The sequence below is a fragment of the Moschus berezovskii genome, chromosome X (assembly GCF_049115385.1).
Source record: "Moschus berezovskii isolate FMDL1 chromosome X, NW_MosBer_1.0, whole genome shotgun sequence".
Classification (NCBI taxonomy): Eukaryota; Metazoa; Chordata; class Mammalia; order Artiodactyla; family Moschidae; genus Moschus; species Moschus berezovskii.
Genome location: NC_142488.1, coordinates 147,559,621 through 147,580,260, shown reverse-complemented (window position 1 = coordinate 147,580,260; position 20,640 = coordinate 147,559,621). Strand labels below are relative to the sequence as shown.

The 20,640-nt window shown below is 50.6% G+C and overlaps 2 protein-coding genes and 2 non-coding genes across 5 annotated transcripts in view; 1 reads left to right on the top strand and 3 right to left on the bottom strand.

Moving 5' to 3' along the window:
* The window catches only part of MPP1 (MAGUK p55 scaffold protein 1), a 29,712-nt gene extending 22,689 nt beyond the window's left edge, over positions 1-7,023 (top strand). Inside the window, exons 7-12 of one of the 2 annotated variants that reach the window (XM_055438297.2) lie at positions 930-1,036; positions 1,794-1,874; positions 2,672-2,752; positions 3,831-4,033; positions 4,287-4,361; positions 6,381-7,023. In XM_055438297.2, coding sequence (XP_055294272.2) covers positions 930-1,036; positions 1,794-1,874; positions 2,672-2,752; positions 3,831-4,033; positions 4,287-4,361; positions 6,381-6,557 — 724 coding nt within the window. In that variant the 3' untranslated portion in view covers positions 6,558-7,023. The remainder of the gene's footprint in view (positions 1-929; positions 1,037-1,793; positions 1,875-2,671; positions 2,753-3,830; positions 4,034-4,286; positions 4,362-6,380) is intronic. The other variant, XM_055438298.2, reaches the window with a different exon arrangement.
* A 1,007-nt stretch (positions 7,024-8,030) lies between these two features.
* On the bottom strand, positions 8,031-20,387 carry DKC1 (dyskerin pseudouridine synthase 1). Its single transcript, XM_055438299.2, has 15 exons — positions 20,192-20,387; positions 19,472-19,539; positions 18,929-19,015; positions 17,390-17,481; positions 17,006-17,190; positions 16,307-16,371; positions 15,893-16,019; positions 14,832-14,962; positions 14,261-14,404; positions 12,750-12,870; positions 11,490-11,608; positions 10,807-10,910; positions 10,000-10,078; positions 9,278-9,406; positions 8,031-8,965 (listed from the first exon to the last, which is right to left on the bottom strand). The coding sequence occupies exons 1-15, from the start codon at positions 20,205-20,207 to the stop codon at positions 8,900-8,902; spliced, it is 1,533 nt and encodes a 510-aa protein (XP_055294274.1). The 5' UTR covers positions 20,208-20,387; the 3' UTR covers positions 8,031-8,899.
* On the bottom strand, positions 10,149-10,277 carry LOC129535332 (small nucleolar RNA SNORA56). The gene has a single exon (XR_008681606.1). It is a non-coding gene; the product is annotated as a small nucleolar RNA SNORA56 (small nucleolar RNA).
* LOC129535331 (small nucleolar RNA SNORA36 family) lies at positions 14,580-14,711 on the bottom strand. Its single transcript, XR_008681605.1, has one exon. It is a non-coding gene; the product is annotated as a small nucleolar RNA SNORA36 family (small nucleolar RNA).
* Positions 20,388-20,640: the final 253 nt, after the last annotated feature.

The following is a 20,640-nucleotide window of genomic DNA, read 5'->3' as shown; positions in this document are numbered from 1 at the left end:
AAAGGAGGAAAGACAGTGTCTTCAATAAGTGGTGCTAGGAAAACTGGACAACTACATTTATTTTACAAAATAACATTACAATATTTTTTCACACCATTTACAAAAAGAAAAGGGATTAAAGACCAAAGTGTTAGACTAGAAAGTATAAAACCCCAAGAAAACATAGAGGACGCTAGAGAAACATAGAAAACAGTATTTATTTTATATGTTATACTCTTTTTTTTTCTGGCTGCACTGTGTGGCTTGCAGGATCTTAGTTGCTCAACCATGCATTGAACCCACACCCTTGACAGTGAAAATGCAGAGCTCTAAGCACTGCACTGCCAGGGGATTCGCTATATTCCATTTAAAGTTATAAAATAACGGCTGTATGTCCCTATACTATATAATACATCCTTGTAGCTTATTTATTTTATGCATAGCAGTTTTTGTATTGATACCTCTTAATCTTCTATGCCTATATCGCCCCTCCGTCTTCCTTTTCCTCAGTGGTAACCATCAGTTTGTTCTCCATATCTGTGAGTCTGTTCGTTTTGTCTTATTCATTCATTCATTTTATATTTTAGATTTCACATACAAGTGATAACTTAGAGTTTTGTTTTTCTCTGAGTTTTCACTAAGCCTAATACTCTCTAGGTCATCCATGTTATTGTAATTGGCAGTTTCATTCTTTTTATTAGTGGCTGAGTAATATTCCTCTGTGTGTGTGCGCTCACACGCGCATATGTGCATGTTACATCTTTATCCGTTCATCTGTTGGCGGACATGTAGGTTGTTTCCACGTCTTGGCTATTGTAAATAATGCCTTGAGAGAAAGGGCCAGAGGCAGATGGTTCTAGGGTTTTTGTGTAGAGGGACCGCACAGGCAAGTGGCCCACGGCTATTGCACCAAGAAGCCACCGATGTTCTCTGTCGTCTCTTCCCTCCAGGCGAGTGGCGAGTGGGGCCCATTCTGCTCCAAGCGAGGCCCCTAGCTGCAGCCCCTTTGGGAAAAAGAAGAAGTACAAAGACAAGTACCTGGCGAAGCACAGCGCAAGTACGCTCCCCGAGTCGCCGCTGCTCCTGGTCTCCTGTGACCACATCCCTCTGCCTGGCTCCACATAGGGCATGCGAGAGGAAGGCTGCTCATCACGCTTTCCCCCCAGGGATCCACCCTGACTGCCTTCCAAACCTTTCTCAATACATCAGCCGACATCAATATGACCCAGTGCAGGGTTCGAGCCACCTCAGATAGCGACCTGTTTTCCTGAACTGACTCTGTGTTCTTTACCTGCTGTGGGTGCAAGCAGGTTGTAGATAAGAAAGGAAGAATCATCCATGACTGAGCCACTGTCTGTTAAATGCCTCCTTCCTGTGGGGAGCATTTTCAAGAAAGACAGGAGCAAATCACAGGACCTGAAAGCACCTGCTAGGTCAGGAGTCTCCACAGAGCCACAGAAGGCAGTTATGTGATGTGGGAGGCTGCAGGATCAGAGTCAGGATGACACTCAAATCCCCTGCGACAAGGGCCAGTGCAGGCGGTACTAGGAAGATGACAGTGCTAGGGCTGATAGCTGGGGGCCAAAAACTTACAGAAAATTTGAGTGAAAAGAACTGACCAACAGCCATGTTGAGTTTTGATGGCAGGGGGGTTGGGAAAACCAAGACATAGACCCCAAGGAAGGGCACCCACCATCAAGGGTCAGTCCCACCCGCAGTTGTCCCAGCCAGTGTCCGAGCCTGTCTGGCTGATTTCAGCCTGCCCAGTTTTCCCAGCTCTGGGATGACCTTGGCTTGCTTTTCTTTGTCCCTAGTTTTTGACCAGTTGGATGTTGTTTCATATGAGGAAGTGGTTCGGCTGCCTGCATTCAAGAGGAAGACCCTGGTTCTCATCGGTATCTTCTTGTTGCTTTGCTACTGGACACGACATTTCTGTTTGTGTTCCCCTGCCTGCAGGATGTACCCTACCTCCATTGCCTCCCTCCCTGGAGGATGTGATCTACCTCCATGCCTTCTCCCCACTCTGTTCCTCCAAATAAAAGTAGGGGGCAGTGAGAAAGAAAAGGAAGCGAGAAGTCGGGTGTCTTGGGCCTCCATATGGAGCAGATTTAAGAGTTTTCTGAGTCCTTACCAGGACTCTCCTTGGTTCACGTTGCTAGAGAGGGTAAACCTGATAGGGTTTTCAGCAACTAACTCTTTTAGGTGGTTTATCCGTCTGGCCAGCAGTAGGGATGCTCTAGGCCTATGCTTGCATTCTCCAGAAAAGGATTCATGGCTCTTTGAAATGGAGCAAGTCCTCCCTGTCTCTAGAGGGAAAAGGTTAGTTGGTTAGAGGATCTGTATTTAGGTTCTGTTTAAACTTGCAGGAAAAGCCTGTTCCATTCATTTGGGGAGAGTCTAGGAAGGCAAATAACCTTCAGAAAGAAACTAAAAATGCCCTGTGGTAGCCAGCTCCTATGTGCAAACGAATTCAGCTGTGTTCTGAATTGTCATCGGGACACCAGGCCCTGAAACCCTGGATCCTCCTGACCCCAGCCCTTCAGAAGCCCACGCACTTTGCTTTGATCTGTCACTGATCGTGGGCTCTGAGAGATGAAAACCCACGTATTAGTCCTCTTTCTAGCCCTGTCTTTGTCTCTGGGGAAAGAAATGGAAGCATTGATCTGCATGCCTGTCTCCTCTGTCCATGCAGGAGCCAGCGGGGTGGGCCGCAGCCACATCAAGAGTGCCCTGCTCAGCCAGAACCCGGACAAGTTCGCATACCCTGCCCCATGTGAGTAGCTCAGGGGCCTGAGGGCCATGGTTCCAAAGTGGTCTGTCTTTCTGTGATTTCTTTTTTCCTTCTTGGCCATGCCACGTAGCTGGGGATATCCCAATCTCCCTGGCCAGGGACTGAACCCACACTTTTGCAGCAAAGACATAGAGCCCTAACCACTAGACGCCAGGGAAGTCCCTTCTTTGTGATTTTTTCCCCCAAACGTTTGATGATCAAAAGAAAAGATCATTTGGAAAGATACAAATTTGTCCCCAGAGTTGCTGCAACTAACAAAGTAGTTACGCTATTGGTCTGCATAAGAAACATGCATTTAGGGTCATTCATTAACTTAAAATGCGAACTGAGTTTGCGAGAGTGGGTGAAAGGTAAGGAGAAGTTGGGTCAAAGAAGGGAGACTTTCAGTGCACTTCTCAGAAATCCAGACTATAGCCTGCAGATTGGTTTTATTTATTTTTTATTTTTTCACGACACTGCATGGCACGTGGGATCTTAGTTCCCTGACTAGGGTTCAAACCTGTGCCCCAGCCTGCATTGGAGGGTGGAGTCTTAACCATGGGACCGCATGTGAAGTTTCTGCAGATCTGCTCTGCAAAGATTTCCAACTTCTGTGTCCCTGGGGTTGGTGTTGGAGAGAGAGGCAACTTTATGACGGCAGGAGGATGGGCGCTCATTCTGGAGCACTTAAACGTGTTCCTGGCCCACTTCATTTTCTTGAGTCAGGCCCTGAAGGTCCTGAATAAGAAAGTGAAGTCGCTCAGTCGTATCCGGTTCTTGGCGACCCCCATGGACTGTAGCCCACCTGGCTTCTCCATCCATGGAATTTTCTAAGAAAGAGTACTGGAGTGGGTGGCCCTTTCCTTCTCCAGGGGATCTTCCGGACCCAGGGATCGAACCTGGGTCTCCCATTTTTACCATCTTAGCCACCAGGGAAGCCCTTAGAAGATTCCCTGAATCAGAAGCCCCTTCACTAAAGGCAGCTGGGGTGGCGGTGGCAACGCCAGGGTCTGTGCCCCTGGGAGCCGCGGAGGGGGGCCCCCGAGTGGCTCAAGGATTGATTGGGGTTCTTGGGGTGTAGATACGACACGGCCGGCCAGGAAGAGTGAAGAAGATGGCAAGGAATATCACTTCATCTCCACTGAGGAGATGACGCGGAGCATCTCTGCCAACGAGTTCTTGGAGTTTGGCAGCTACCAGGGCAACATGTTTGGCACCAAATTCGAGACTGTGCACCAGATTCACAAGCAGGACAAGGTGGCCATCCTGGACATAGAGCCTCAGGTGGGTCGGTGGGGAAGGCTGGAGCAGACGGGAGCGGGGTGCTGAAGAGCACAGCTCGGGGGGCCCTGCAGGGCGTGCACCCCGGCTTCATGGGCTGTCACTGGGGTCACTGGGAGGAAGAGCTGGACCAGCCATGCTAGAGACAGTCCTGGCCTTGGCGAGGCCCTAAGATGTCAATTGCCAGGGGTCTGCTGTGATAGCTGACTCTTTTTCCCCTCTCTTCTCCCTCCCTCCACTCCGTTTTTTCCCCCAGACCCTGAAGATCGTTCGGACGGCAGAACTTTCACCTTTCATTGTGTTCATTGCACCCACTGACCAAGGCACTCAGGTGGGAATGTAGGATCTGTGTAGGGGGGCGGGAGACCTGACAGATGGTTGGCAGGGTGCTGGCAGAGCTCAACGCCTTGGCTGCTGCTGTCTTCCTGCCCTTGAGACCAAGAGGACAGAGCACACTCGTCCAGTCTGTTCAGTTCGGTTCAGTCGCTCAGTCATGTCTGATTCTTTGCGACCGAATGGACCATAGCACACCAGGCCTCCCTGTCCATCTCCAGCTCCCGGGGTTTACCCAAACTCCTGTCCATCGAGTCGGTGATGCCATCTAACCATCTCATCCTCTGTCGTCCCCTTCTCCTCCCGCCTTCAGTCTTTCCCAGCACCAGGGTCTTTTCCAATGAGTCAGCTCTTCGCATCAGGTGGCCAAAGTAATGGAGTTTCTGTTCAGTGGGGAGTTGTTAACCCACTACATTGTTCCAGAAGCACAGAGATGGATAGTGGGCTTAAGAGGGGCAAATGTGGGGGACAGGGACCCTGAACATATGTGGCCCTAGGCCCACAGGGCGCGTGCTGTGGGGAGAGGGGACCGTGTAGAGAAGCCTCCTGGCTCCCTAGGGCCGACGAGCTCCAAACCCTGCTGCAGACACTTTGCTTTTCCCTGAACGCATCTGTGGAGACCTTCCTGGGCCTTTCTCAGGAGCTGTGGTCTCCCGTCATGTGGATTTAGCAGAATTATTTAGTTCCCTAGGGATTCCCTGGCGGCTCAGACGGTAAAGCGTCTGCCTGCAACGCAGGAGACCCGGGTTCCATCGCTGGGTTGAGAAGATCCCCTGAAGAAGGCAATGGCCACCCACGCCAGTACTCTTGCTTAGAAAATTCCATGGATGGAGGAGCCTGGTGGGCTACAGTCCATGGGGTCGCAAAGAGTTGGACACGAGTGAGTGACTTCACTGTAGTTCCCTCACTGCCTCCTTGATGGCTGTTTAGGTTTAAAACTTTTAATAGCATCAGTATGATAATCCATGATTCTGTGTGTGTGCCTCCCATGTGCAAATCTGTCTGTGGGAGATTGCAGGTGGGGTCATGTTGGGAATTTTGGATGTGGCAGGGGACTTGCCCCCCTGTTTTAGGAGCATGTCCTGCACTTTCATCTTTGGGAGTCTGCTGAATGGGGAAGTGGAATCTCATTGAACTTGAGTGTTTGACTGGAAGCAGTAAAGCATCTTGTCTAGACTCCCGAGGGCTAGGTCTGTCTGTTTTTTCTCTGAACTACCTGGTCAGCTCTTGAGCTTATTTTTGTTCGGTCATTGGCATTAATTTCTGGGAACTCTGTGTGAGGGTCATTAGCCCTTAATAGTATCAGTTGCAACCCCCCCCGCCCCCACCCCCTCTCAATTTGGCCTTTTAGTGTTTATTGGGCTTCCCTGGTGGCTCAGCTGGGAAAGAATCTGCCCGAAATGTGGGAAACCTGGGTTTGATCCCTGGCTTTGGAAGATCCCCTGGAGAAGGGAAAGGCTACCCACTCCAGTATTCTGGCCTGGAGAATTCCTTGGACTGTATAGTCCATGGGGTCACCAAGAGTCAGACACAACTGAGTGACTTGCACTTTGCCTTTCACTTTCATGTTTATTGCTACCAAGATGTCTTCAGGGAGCACCTCTGCACACCCCAGCCCCTTAACACTCTCAGGCAAGGGCTTCAGGGTTTTAGGCTTTTTTTTTTTTTCAGTGAATGAAAGTCACTCAGTCGTGTCTGACTCTTTGCGATCCCATGGACTGTAGCTCATCAGGCTCCTCCATCCATGGGATTTCCCAGGCAAGAATACTGGAGTGGGTTGTCATTTCCTTCTCCAGGGGATCTTCCTGATCCAGGGATTGAACCAGGGTTTCGTACATTGCAGGCAGATTCTTTACCATCTAAGCCACCAGGGAAGCCCTTAGGCTTTTCAGCACGTGATTCAAAGTTGGGCAGTGGGCATGGCAATCAAGGCCTCTACTTGAACCGTCCTGGGCCTCCTGGGCAGGGCACACGCCGCCAGCTCCATCCATGGGCTTCTCCCTTCTCTCCTCCACAGACTGACGCCCTGCAGCAGCTGCAGAAGGACTCGGAGGCCATCCGCAGCCAGTATGCGCACTACTTTGACGTCTCGCTGGTCAATAATAGTGTTGAGGAAACCCTGAAGACATTGCAAGAAGCGTTTGACCAGGCGTGCCGTTCCCCGCAGTGGGTGCCTGTATCCTGGGTTTACTAAGCTTTGCACCATAGCAGGGAGTTACCAGGGGGCCCCTCACCCCGCCTTGTTCTTTTAAGACCACAGGCTCGCTAGCTTTTTGTCAGCTTCCAGCTCTCTGCAACTCTCCTCCTCATGAGGCCGGTGGGTGTCTTGTCTTCACATTCCTGAAGTGCTGGGCTGATTTCCCTACGGAGCAGGATTTCCAAAGGATCCTTGCATATTGGGGGCCAGAAGCACTCGGCCAAGGCAGCTGCTGATCACAGCTGGTGCCCACAGGGAGGAAAAGCAATGGACCCCTGGCCCTCTGAAGCCTGCACCCCTTTTACCTTCGGTCACACCAGGCATTTCATGTGTCTTTGATTTGAAGAGAGCCTTTGTCACTGCGACTTTCTACCCTGCCAAATCAAAACAGCTGTGCAATAGGATGGGTCTGCTCTAGGGAAACCCTCAAAAGCAATAAAGGTATTGCTGTGTTAAAATGCCAGTGAGCTTGCACCTTTTAACTCTCTGGTTCCCAGCCGTGCCCCAAGCCCCCGGGGTGTGGAGATGCCTCTCCAGTGTTCTGAGGTCTCTCTCAAGCTTGCGACAACCTTAAGCCTAGAGGTCAGGCTCAACCGGATTTCTGGGCGCAGGTGGTGGTGTCTACGTGCACTTGAACTCATGTGTGTGGTGTACAGACATGCTGGGAGCCAAAGTGTAGGGGGACTGACTCCATTCTGCTCTGAGGTGGGGGCATGCTCTGAACTGCTTTGCTTCCACTTGCTTTGGACTTGATTTTGATACACCTACCAGATCTTTTTTCCTCCCCAAAGCTACTCCCTTTTAGCTTTCTCTTGCATTCTGGACACCCAGATCGACTGCCCGGGTGGTTAACATCCCCAGAATAAACTCCTCCATTGGCTCCCAGGAACCCAGGTGCAGCCGTGCCTTCAAGACTCACCTGAAGCTGGTGCCCATGCACAGGCACCCGAGTGTCTTACTCTGGATGGGAACCCACTGTGGGCGCTTCCTGGAGGTGTTATGTCCTGGCACGCCTAGGGCAAGGGAAATCCAGCCTTGGGCTGGCTCGTCCAGGTGGTCTCAAGGGCCCTGGGCAGTGGAGGCCACCAGAAACCATCACTGGGAACGTGACCCTGACCTTCGCTGCATTCGCACCACCCTCCCCACCACTCCACATGTTTTTGGTTCCAAATCATCTCCCTGGCCATCAGCACAAGCTTCGGCAGCTCCTGGCGTGGGTGTCTGAGCCCAGATGTGTCTGCAGGCGCCTAAACGACCCCTTGTCCCCCACCTACTGCCTGCCACAAACATGGAGAACCTTTCTCCTCTCTGTGATTGTGGAGATCACCAAATTGGGGAAGATTCTTCGGTTATCTTGTGTCTTGAAGATGCCAGAGTATCTGATCCCATGCCAGGCCCCAAGGGAAATGTTACCAGACACAGAAAAAAAGATAACCACACATCCAGGAAAAGCACATTTCCACTAGAACGTAAAGATCTCTACATTTTTAATTGCCATGTCTTTTTTTGTTGTTCTTCTACTAACTTGTAGATCAACAATTAGAAAAATCCAACAGGAATACTTAAAAAACTTCAGAGGGAAATTTAATCAGTAAAAATTACAACCTTCTCCCAGTAGGGAAAGGAACAGAGGGATAAAACAAAGCCTGGAGGAATGGTTTTTTTTTTTTTGGGCTGAGCTCACAAATACAACTAGCCAGGTGGATTCAGACGCCTGAGGTGGTGTGTATATGTACAAGCTGTGAAGTGTACACAGGGGAGGGTGTGGAAAGAGCGCACAAGACAAGCGTGCCAGAGCCCTCAGCCAGGCCTCCACCTGGAAAGGAAATCCAGGTGACTGAGGGAACGCTTGACACGAGAATAGACCGCTGTCCTTAGCAAGCTGGCAAAGAGTATTCCCTCAATAACATGGTTCAGTTTTTTCTTTTACACTTGCTCTAGGCCATCTTTTAGAACCGCCTTTTTTTGTTTAGAAACTTTTTAGAGGGAAGTGGAGAAGCCAACTGGGAGAGGCCCAGGATGGTCAGCCAGCCCCAAGAAACAGCCGTGGGTGGGCTCTGGGCAGTGCTGGGTCTGCAGGAGAGGTGCTGCGAGTCCCCTGGGCAGAGCAGCGGACGCCGCCCAGTCCGCCCCCTTCACCAGGGTCCTTACAACAGGACGAGATGGGGCAGACGTGCCAGGAGCCATCAATGAGGGCTACGTGAGCTGCTCCCACGTGCTGGCCTCTCTGCCCTTCCAGGGACCTAGGGTCCCCTTCTTCGAGGACCAATGGAGCTCTGGGTTCACAATAAGGCTTTGATGGCTCCTCCCACCTGGACGCCGTGCCGCACGTGGCCGCCCTACTCAGAGACCATTTCCGCTTTGATTTTCTTCTTCTTCTTCTTCTTCTTGGTGCTGTCACTGTCCTGGGAGGAAAAGCAAGCAAGCAAGCATCTCGTAAGCACCACCACTTTCCCAGTCCCACTCCGTCAGGGTCACCAGGAGGTGACGCTCACGGCTCAGATGTCCTGGGTGACATCAATCTTGTGCATCACCATCCTGAGTTTTCCACTGATGCCTTCGCCTTCACACTCCCCAGCTCTGCAGCCTCCCGACCCACCATACACAGAATCCTGAGCTGATGCTAGGAAACCTGGGCCCGTCCTATCCTTCCTACCAGACAGTGGGCAATGCCTTCCCCTCTCAGGGACCCAGGTCCTGGGTCCGCCTGCACACACCCCGGCTCCTGGCTCCTCCGTGCTCTCCGCAGAAGCTTTGACCTTCTCCTTCTTTTTCTTCTTCTTTTCCTTCTTGACCGCCTGGGGAGCCACTGGGGACATGTCCTCACTCTCGCTCTCTCGCTTCCGCTAAGGTGGAGACCACGGATGGCACATTAGATCCGAGACCAATGTGGACGAGAACGTTTTCAGTGAGTCACAAAAGGTGGGGAGCCAGCCCGCCAAGAGGATCCTGATGGAATCCAACAGGAAGTTTGTGAAAACCCCCAATGGGGCGTGGTTTAGCAGGCATTCAGACTGTCATGCCTGAAGGCCAGGAAGCCGGGGACACCGCTGGAGTGCCAGGGTGACACAGAAAGGCCGCCTCCTCCCTGGAGTGCTCCTGGGAACCCTAAGAGGGGACATGTGGGTCAGGAACCCCACCTGCCAGGTTCCACGGCAGGCCCTTTTCAGGACATTTGGTGCTACCCACAGTAACAGACAAGCCACCGTGCCATCTGATGCCAGTGGCCCCCAGCCCTGAAGCCAGCACGTGCACAGATGTTTGCTGGCCTTCTGCCGAGTTCTGCCTGGCCCCGAGTGTCCCTATCTTGATTCCAACACGCTCCTGCCACCCGTCGACCCCACTCTGTTCCACAGCTGTGGCCTGAGCTCAGCCAGCAGCCCAGGCCGGTCTAACCCCCAGCAGACACAACAGACCAGCTGCGTGGCACACCACTCACCTTTGGGGTTTTCACCACCTCAGCAACTACTGGCATGGCTTTGACTGCTTTGGGTGGCACATCTTTCTTGGCAGAATTGCTATGAGAGGAGCAGAAGCAAAGGGTAAGGGTTGCAGACCTGATGTCCTCAGATGCCTGGCTGCACAAAGGCATATCCAGCCAGTCGAAAGCCATCATCAGAATACTGATGCTGGACAGAAGAGCTCACCACTGCCACTTGCAGCCTGACTCCGTCTAGAGTCCCACAAGCCACGCTGGCAAGGGATAACTATCGGCTGCACAGGGCCCAATGCCCTGACCCACCCGGGGCAGCCGGGGTTCAGCACCAGCCCCCAAGGTGAGTTCCAACAGCCCTTCCCTGAGCATGTTTCCTCCATATCTAGCTCTGTACTCATTGGAAGGACTGAGGTTGAAGCTGGAACTCCCAACACTCTGGCCATCTGATGTGAAGAGCTGACTCATTTGAAAAGACCCTGATGCTGGGAAAGATTGAAGGCGGGGGAAGGGGACGACAGAGGATGAGACGGTTGGATGGCATCACTGACTCAATGGACATGAGTTTCAGCAAGCTCCGGGAGTTGGTGATGGACAGGGAGGCCCAGTGTGCTGCAATCCATGGGGCTGCAAAGAGTCAGACACGACTGAGCAACTGAACTGAACGAAGTTGAGGTCCTCATCAGAGTGGCCAGGAGGCGGCATCCAGCACTCAAGAGCTCCACACCCTTCCCTCCTCCCCTGCCATCGAGGGACCCCGGCATCCAGGCAGGCCCCCTATCCACTGTGGGGCTGGCCAATAGCCACCCTCACCTGTAGTCGACGTACTCTTGCGTCCAGGTAGCAGGCGTGCTGTCGGTGGGCTTGCCGTGCTTGTCCAAAAGGCCCTGCTTGATCATTAGCTTCTTCTGACTTGCCTGGAAGACCGGCAGGGCGTCCAGGTTACAATAGTGTCGACGCAAAGCAGGTATCATAACCACACACACACAGCAGAGCACTCGGAACTCATTCTCTCTTCCACGGGTGCAGACGTGGGACTTTCAAAGGGCTCGCTGTATTCCTGGGAGCCTCTGTGGTCTCATTTGTATCATCTGCCATTCCACCGGCCCCAGACACTTCCCTCCCCGCTTCACCTCAACATCTCACACCGTGTATTTCCACTGGTGTGGCTCAAGCAGAGATCCCTCACCGTGACCAGGCCAAAGCCCTCATGGTAGACTCGAGTGCCAGGGACCTTGCAAGGGGTGTGCTTCACGGGGCCCTCAACTATGCCAAGAGTCATCATCCTGTGGTGCAAGTGGATTGAGGTCCATCTACGGTCCATCTAAATAAAGATCCTCAGGTCCAAGCGAGGCACATTTCCAACCAGCACCAGCTTACCAGAGCCCGGTACAATGCCAGGACATGGCAGTGGAGACACACCAAGAGCTACTTGAGTATTCAACAAAGCAAAATACAATGCTGTGCAGGGCACAGGCCCAGTCCCACTTACTTACTTTTGGCCCTAAACCCCACTTCCGAGGGTAAGTGTCTCTCTCCATGATAACTCTCTTGATCTTGGCTACAATGCCGTGGTCGCAGGTGGAGATCACTGCTGTGGTCATCAATGCAATTGCTACAGGTGTTGGAAAGAGATAAAAGGAAAGACTTGATAACCAATGAGGCCAAATGCTGCCGTTTTATACAAGTTTTACAAACTTCTTGAAAACTTGTAAGCTTGGACTTCCCTGGTGGTCCAGTGGTGAAGAATTCACCTTCCAATACATGGGACACTGGTTCAATTCCAAGTTGGGGAACTCAGATCCCACATGCCACCTATGCTGGGGTGCCACAAGCAGTGAGACCATGCACAACTGGAGAGAAGCTGTCATAGCACAATGAAAGATCCTGTGTGCCGCCACTAACACTCAACACAGCCAAACAGATAGATGATTTTTTAAAAAAGAATCTCATTGCTGAAATAAAACTCTGAAGCTCTACTGCCTTGAGGTTTCCATTGTGGAGAGTTGCACATGGAGAAAATCCACCATCAGGGGAAGACAGCCTGTGAAATCACGTTCCACTTACCAAGTGCAAGAAAATACTGATACTGATCACACTCATCAAAACCTATGCTTTGGACGTCCTCAGAGGAGACTTCTTAAGAAGTATTCAACTGGCCAAAAAGTTTGCATTTTTCAGTTACATGTCTCAGAAAAATCCAAATCCATTTTTTGGCCACGCTGATACATCCAAAGCTCTGTTTGATGTTCATTATTTACACCAGGAATAAAGTGTGTCATCAGGATCCCTTTCCAGCTGTGCACAATCAAGGTGGCCACAGTGGCCAGCAGCCAGGCCAGAGGGGAAGGGCCACCTCAATAACAAACCCCAAAGACATACACGTCATGCTTGGAGCTCAGACGGGCACAATCCAATAGTAGCTAAAGTTGCACAAGTTAGCGTTGCACAGAGAGGGAGCAGACTGAAGGCACCTCAGTTACCACCTTTATTCCCCATCTGTTGATTTCTCTCACTGGAGAACTAAACCACTGAAACAGGGCTCCTAACAGCAGCTGGCGGGACAAGAGGAAACCCCGCTGACCCCTTCTCACCCATGCCTGTCCGAACTGGACCTTTGTGCTATGACCACCCCACAGACCCCAAGGAACACAGGGATTCATTCGGTGACCCTGTGAGGCCAGGCCTCGGGCACCCCCTCCAAGGGAACCTGGCTGTGACAATGCAGAGCGGACTAAGGGCTGCTTGCCTCTTACCCATGCAGATGGCCTCCCCTTTGGTGGTGATGACCACGATCTCCTGATTGACCTCAATGCCGTCCTCGTAGCGCAGGACGCCTGGGAGCATGATCTTCGCCCCATAGCAGATAGCGTTCACCTGGTGGGATGGCGGCCCCATGAGTGCCCCAGTCACAGGGCAGCCCCTGCCCTCTGCCCCACCCCACACTGGGCCAGAGGGGGTTGGGGGGACCAGCGAGAACCTCCTACCCGTACCCGAGGCCTGACGGCATCCATAGGCCACCATGCAGCTTGGATCACAGCCGCCACCCACCACAGGTTGACTCAGAAACGTAACCAGGGCCAGAAGTCGCTACTCCTGTCCAGAGTCTACCTGTTCTCTATTCCTCAGCATGAAGGGAAAACACCCTGAGAGAGCTAGGTAATAACTACCTTCCCAGATCATATTCTTAGGTAATAATTACATCCCCAAAGGAATGCACAAACGAGACTGCCAAGGCCTGCTGAACCAATCCTACACGTTTTGACATGTCCTTTACAGACCCAGAGATACATGTCAAGGCCAACTCTCACCGAGTCTGCCCACACTTAATGCGTCCAATCCACCCTGAGGGAATCTTGTCTTCACTTGCCATATTTCTCCCCTCCCTTGAAATTCCCCCAGAAGCCACTAATTTGACTCTAGCAAAAGGGAATCACATTCATGTTGTTTGTCCTGTGTATTGTTTTCTCAATCATTATAGGGGCAGACTGTGGTATGCCTCTTTGGTTTTTTGTCTATTATAAACTCTAACATCTATACAGTCAAACATGTATATAGTTTAAGATCTGAGTATGAATAAACAAGCTCAAATTATTAAATATATAAATGATTACTTTCTATGAGATTATTTAGTACGCATACTAAGAAAAAAGGCCTGATAATCTCTGTGATGTTCAGGTTTTATGGCCTCAAATTGGGATTTATTTCAACAAAGCTTTTAACGGAGATTTCGAAAAGAGAACTAGCCAACTCTAATCTCAATCTTTTATCCCTATCCAAACAACTTTTTCTAGCAATAGTTTAAAAAAAAAACCAAGGTGTCTTCAGTTCAGTTCAGTCGCTCAGTCGTGTCCGACTCTTTGCGACCCCATGAATCACAGCACACCAGGCCTCCCTGTCCATCACCAACTCCCAGAGTTCACTCAAACTCACGTCCATCGAGTCGGTTAGGCACATGCAAAACTACCAGTTTACGAAAGAGCAAATTTTATGTACCACTAATAGTCTATTTCTTGAACCAAGTTACTTACTCTAAATGTTTAATGGAATTAGGCCCAGTATTAAACTTTTACTTTAACTTTATATGCTTCAATTAACAAAAATAAATTAATCCAGTGTCTAATATACAAAACCAAAAAAAAGAAACCCCAAGGAAAATAGTGGTTGTAAGATCACAAAATCCTATTCTCTTTAAATAGAATGAAATTTTCAGGTCACGAACCACATCTCCTCTCCTGAGCTCCCATTTTGTGCAAATAGAACTTACTGCACTGTCTTTCATGACCAGCCGTTTATGTGATGTCAACAGCTTTTCCAAAGGGTAAACAACTCGCCGCAGGTAACTCTCATCCTTATGGTTGTCATACAGCCATTGGGCATCAAGCACGTCATGCATTGTCACCATGTGGTCCTGGGAAGTAGCCGCACATGAAAATTAATCAGGTGAAATTGTACCCCCAATACGCAAATGGACCTCACACTTCCAAACACTGAATCAGTTTTGTCTCGTCTGCTAGTCCAAGCTCATTAGTCTTTGGTCTGTTTGGAGTCACCTTTGTAACTGGCTAGTAAACCTAAGCAGGCATATCTGTAGGCTAGGGAGTAAACGAATAGAGTAACAGTCTCCATCCACACACACCCCAGCCTGTGTTTTAATGTCCCAATGTTTAATTAACAGAACAGGGAAGCTGCCCTGGACTGAACTCAACACTTTGGGAACTGACTTTTCTGGGATGGGAAGTAGGTGGAGTTCCACCAAGGGCTGGAAGATCTAAGTAATCAGCCGGCTTTAAGGAAAAATGAAACAAAAACAAAAAACAACTCCCACCAATGTATACCTTTTCACTCATGACTCCAGAACGAACCCTCCGGAGTTCCTGCATCTGACCACCAACTCCCAACAACAAACCAAGGTGAACACACAGCGTCCGAATATAAGTGCCGGCCTCACAACTCACCCAGAAGATTCCTAAAACACATGCACACACAAAAGAGGAACATATTTTCCTAAGTAAACACGTGAAAGAAAGAAAGAAAAGAAAGTGAAGTTGCTCAGTTGTGTCTGACTCTTTGCGACCCCATGGATTGTAGCCCACCAGGCTCCTCCACCCATGGAATTTTCTAGGCAAGAGTACTGGAGTGGGTTGCCACTTCCTTCTCCAGGGGATCTTCCCGACCCAGGGATCTCCCGTGTTGCGGGCAGAACACTTTACCGTCTGATCCACCAGGGAATCCCTTAGGGAGAAAGGTATTGAGTATGATGTTTGCTCTAAGTCTTTCTTTATGGATACCCGTATCAGGTTGAGGAATTAGTCTTCTATGCTTAACTCATTGAATAGTTTTTATTATAAAAGGGTGGGCTTCCCTGGGGGCTCAGACGGTAAAGTGTCTGCCTGTAATGCGGCAGAGACCTGGGTTCGACCCCTGGGTCGGGAAGATCCCCTGGAGAAGGCAATGGCCGCCCACTCCAGTACTCCTGCCTAGAAAATTCCATGGATGGAGGAGCCTGGTGGGCTATAGTCCATGGGGTCGCAAAGAGTTGGACACGACTGAGCAACTTCAATTTAAGTAAACACATCACCAGGTGAGAAATCCAGTTATTCTCTACCCACAGCAGCGAAACTGGAGATGACACAGGCCACAGCTACCCCATACACTAAAGGCAGCTACTTTTACCAGACTCTGAGTCTGGAAAATTCATTCGACACCAGAGTGCTCTGTGTCAGTTTGGTGCCCCACAGGCCTGCTGCTGCTGCTGCTAAGTCACTGCAGTCGTGTCCGACTCTGCGTGACCCCATAGACGGCAGCCCAACAGGCTCCCCCGTCCCTGGGATTCTCCAGGCAAGACCACTGGAGTGGGTTGCCATTTCCTTCTCCACCCACATGCCTGAGGACCCACCTAATCGTCTTTCGGGGTCATACTCAATCATTTTGCTCTCGTAGATGGTTCTGACTCGGAGTTGCCTCTTTACCGCAGCAATGAGTGGGGGTCGCTGGAATAAGGCACCTGTCAGGGTTTCTAGGGCCTGGGAAGAAACACAAACAAAACTGCTCTGACTGCATGGACTCTGAAAGACTATCAAAAGGCAGATTTGGGGAGTTTAAGGGCACAAGTGACACACAGAAGGTCCCTTGCAATCACTAAAAGGGCCTTTCAATTTTTGATTCCTTCTGCAATTCCACATGGGTGGCTCAGGACTGATCAGAAGCCTATCCTCAGAAGGGACATGAGCAGAAGTGTCTCTGCCATCTGCAGTTACCTGCCCAGGTTGGCCCAGTGGCTCAGGTGGCTTCCCTCCAATGACAGACTTACCCTGGAAAGCTGAGTCCCCCCTTCAATAGCATTGTGCAGCCGGACAATCCCCACATACTCTTTGCCTGTAAAATGACAAGAGTAGTCAGGTGTGGCCACCGAGTTTGCTGTTATTTCCTATATGCTTGTATCACTCATAATCTTGTGCAGCCAGAAAAAGCAGGCAAATTCCTATCAAATTTGCAGGAAGACAGATTTCAGGGTACAGTGTAGGAAAGGAACGAGGACCCTACTGTCGCAGGTTCAACTCTCAACATGCTGAGAAGGACAAGAACACCTGTGGACAGCCTGCCTGGAGGGCACCTTGCAAGGCCAAGTAGAATATTCCCCGATGACAACGAGGAAGCATTATTTTAGGCAGAAACTGCAAGGTATTTCCAGGAGCCTGAAGTGACAGGCCTGCAGCTGGACTTGGACTCAGCTCTGCCTCAGGGCTAGAAGCAGATCCACTTGGCTCCACGTGCTTGTCAAAAGCACCCAGAACTCCCAACAAGGCAGCCTCGTCAGAATCTGGCAGAAAACAGAAGGCACAAACCAAGCCAGAATATCCCTTGCTTCTGGTTTTTTTTTTTTTTTTTTGGTTTGTAAGATTTTACCAACGAAGAAATCACTTCTGAAAGTCACATGCAGAAGGGCAAGGAAACACAGAAAGCCTTCCCATCTTCAAGTTGCCCCGTCCTTCCTCCCGCTCTGATTTACCTGCGCTCTGCTGTGATTTCACCAAGCGAGTGGCTCGTTCGATGCACACTATTAAACAACCAGTCACCTTGGGATCCAGGGTTCCACTGTGTCCTGTCTTCTCAACCCGAAGTATTCGCCGGATCCATGCTACCACCTCATGGGAAGAGGGGTTGGAGGGCTTGTCAAGGTTAATGAAACCTGTCCTAGATTGGGAAAGAAATTACTGTGTCATCAACTCTGGGCCTCGGATGAAAACTAAATTTGCAGAGTAAAAACCAAGTGTTGACCATGGGCACAGGTTATCATATATATTGAAGGCATGTCATCACCCCCTTGAATAACTGATGTGAAAGGGTCATTGTGCAAAGAAGTGTGAACAGTGCTTGCCCCCAACACGCTTACCTGATGTAGTCCCCAATCTCCCTCTTCAGAGGATTTGAACCACAAGGAAGAGGTGTGTAATGTGTTGTCCTTACATTTAGCTTATCAAAATTCTAGAAAGCAATGATACAACACAAAATAAGCAATAAATCATTTACATGTGGAAAATTAACTCAGGACCACTATGAAACATGATAAGGCAACCCTTCGGGTTCCTGTTTTGGATCTTGCTCCTATATTTCCATTATCTGCTGTGACAGACTGCTAAGCCCCACTATATGCTGGAAAAATTACCCAAGTAAGAAGACAAATTTGCTCCCTCCTTCAGAAAGACCTTCTGGGGTACTACAGAACAAACATGGCTTCACTGCACAGGCTTATTAGTAAAATACGGACTAGCTTTGACTTTCTCAGGGACCAAAGGTAGCCAGCTGGAAGATCACTGGCAACATGGTTCCTCACACCTGACCAGCTCACTCCTGCCTTCAATGCTCCCATTCCACTCCTTATATCTGCTTCTCCTCACTCTTTCCAAGCTTTCACCACCCGTCTGAAAACGCTCCCTTCAGTGCAAGTTCATTAGCTTCATGTTGGTACTTCCCACAAGCAGCAATTAATTTTTTTAACTGCCTGTATCTCCCACCTCTAGATTTTACATTCCATCATGGTAGGACTTTTGCCAATATGGTTTACTGGCAGGTAAAAATAAGAGAACCAGGTGCTATCTAAATGGCAGACACGTTTGGCCAAGCAGAAATTCAACTGCATTGAATTATATGAACAAAACTCATCTTTTACCTCCTATTTAGTGGTTGATTCAAATTTTCTAGGTAAGAATACTGGAGTGGGTGGTCATTTCCTTCTCCAGGGGATCCTCCTGACCCAGGGATCGAACACGGGTCTCCCGCATTGCAGGCAGACACTTTACCATCTGAGCCACCAGGGAATCCTGTCTTTCAGTAAACTTATCTCTTAATCTCATAGCTGGCACCCATTATGTCAGTAATGAAATTTTAACTCTATTCATTACTGAGTTACTTTATGAAAAACCCAACACAATAGTCAGTAACTTCTAGAGTACGTAAGACATGCTGGGCACTTTGGCAAGTTTCATGGATCACCTCCTGCAACCCTCAGTGGGCCTTCTGAAAGAAGAGGTATTATTTGCCAAGAGCTTCAAAGAGGTCAAGATTAGCGTAAGGTCACACAGTGCCTGACCCAAAGGGGTCTAGCATCGAAAGCTATGCTGTAAAGACATTTACTCCACAAACCAGTAAATGTCTGTAAAGTGAAGCTAAGTACAGAAACTGAGAATTGTTTATAGAATTTGATAGCAGTCTCACATTGTTGCAAAATTTACCTGTATTCCACAAGTGTTGGATACACAGGAAATTAAGAAAAAAAAACCAAACAACTCGGGTCTTCATCAACTACTTTGAGGAATACTGATTTAGGCAGCCTCACCTAGCCTTGCCTAAGTCCAGGATCCATTCTTAATCAACTGTTTAATACTCAGAAACAGTGTAAAAGCCAGACGTTGAGCTGATGCAAAACACATACCTTTAGCAACAGGGGCCACTGAGACGTGTCCAACTGAGCCACTCTGGATTCTGGTTTGATGAAAAATTCTTCAGCATGTTGTATTTCCTTCCAGAGGACAGAAACACAACTTGTTAAGACTCCCCACTTGAATCTGAACCCTTCCATTACAACCACCAAAGTCTACGCCTGTGCAATAAAAAACAAGGTGTCTATGCCTGTTCACTGAGATCTCCAAAGGAAAGAGAAGAAATAAACGAAGAACTGAGCAAAATAAGTGAAGTGGCACCAAGATGGGAATAGCCAATTTAAGAGAAAAGAGGGATAGTGGGTCTGATAAGAAAGACAATTTCAGGGAAAGCAGTCACTGTGGGCAACACTATTTAGCAAAGTGTGCCTGACAGCAGAGACCTAGGCTGGATGGAGCTTTGTAGTTTCTATCTCACGACCGCGCGCGACGACACCCCATTCCTTCAAAATCTTTAGAAACAGTTCTTTTCTGCAATCTGGCCTCTAAGAAACCTTTCTTTTGAGTCGGAGCAGAGTAAAAATATTCCTACTCACCGCCACATCCTCCTCTGGTAATGATTTCCGCTCCTTTTTCTTCTTATGTTTCTTCGGCAAAATAAGGACTTAAAAAACACACACAAGAATTGGGGGTTTTCCCCGAAAATCAAGGCGATCGAGTTGAAAATAGAGGACGCATCACGGCAGCTGAAAACCGGCCGTCTGGTATAGGCTCGTAGGGGAAGCGAGCGGGGGTCAGGCCAGTGCCCGGGGCGGCTAGGCGGGCTCACGACAGCAGCCGCACGTGTTGCCCTCCAGCCCGGTTCACCACGTGGCTGTGCGGGGCTGAAAGGCCCTCGGCCCGCAAGTTCCGTCAGGGACCGTCCGACGGTCCTCGAGGGCTTGGGGCCCCTAGAACTTCTTTTTCGCCTGGGAGCTCCGCGCCCGCCCGAGCCCCTCGGCCCCTTCTCTTCCCCTCCTCGCGCGGCGCTGACCACGGCGGCAGAACGGGGGAGCGTGACCAAGGCCCCATCGGCGGGAGGCCTGGGCCTCGTGGCGTCACGTCACCGCGGGGGCCTCTCAATCTTTCGCCCTCACCCCGTGGAGCCAAGGCCAAGCGACAAGGTCGGCGGGAGGCGCGGCGGCTGGAGCCAGCGGACAATTCTGGCCTCGACGTCCGCCACCCCCCACCCCCGGCTGCCCCCGTAGGAGGTCGCGACCCGGGCCCGGCCGGCCAGACGCCGCAGCGCCGCCCTGCCGCCGGAGCGCCGCCCTCACCTTCCGCGTCCGCCATGTTGCCCTGGTGAGCTCGCGAGCCGCGTGGGCCACCGCCGCCGAGGAAGCGACTGCAGGCTCCCGCCGCCGTCAGGCTGCAACGCTAGGCCCCGCCCACCTGTGCGCCGTGTCGTGCAGAGGGGCGGGGCGAGGCGGCGCGGAGCCCCCAGCGCGCGCCGGACGGCCGCACTATCTCATTGGCGGCCGCAGCGGCCCGCGCTGGCACGGCCGCGCGTGCGCCTTGGGCTTCGCTCCCCCACCCCGCCTTCAGCGCGGCCGGGAGCGCCTGCGCAGCCCACCTGGGCGGGGCTTAGCTGTGGGCGTGGCCGGGCGAAGGTCTAGTCTTTCTCACCTGTTTTTTTTTCGTGAATCTTGGGCACCTATGCACGTGTCTCATCTTTCCTTGCTTCCCCACCCCCCGACCCTTCAAGGTGGCTGTCGGATTGGTCCCG

Coding starts and splice junctions, on each gene's coding strand:
- DKC1 (XM_055438299.2), bottom strand. Junction 16,020..16,306: donor GGGGGACTCAGCTTTCCAGG/GTAAGTCTGTCA, acceptor GTTTCTTCCCAG/GCCCTAGAAACCCTGACAGG. Junction 8,966..9,277: donor CGGAGGAGCCAGGAGCCGGG/GTGTGTGCAGGC, acceptor TTTTCCTCCCAG/GACAGTGACAGCACCAAGAA.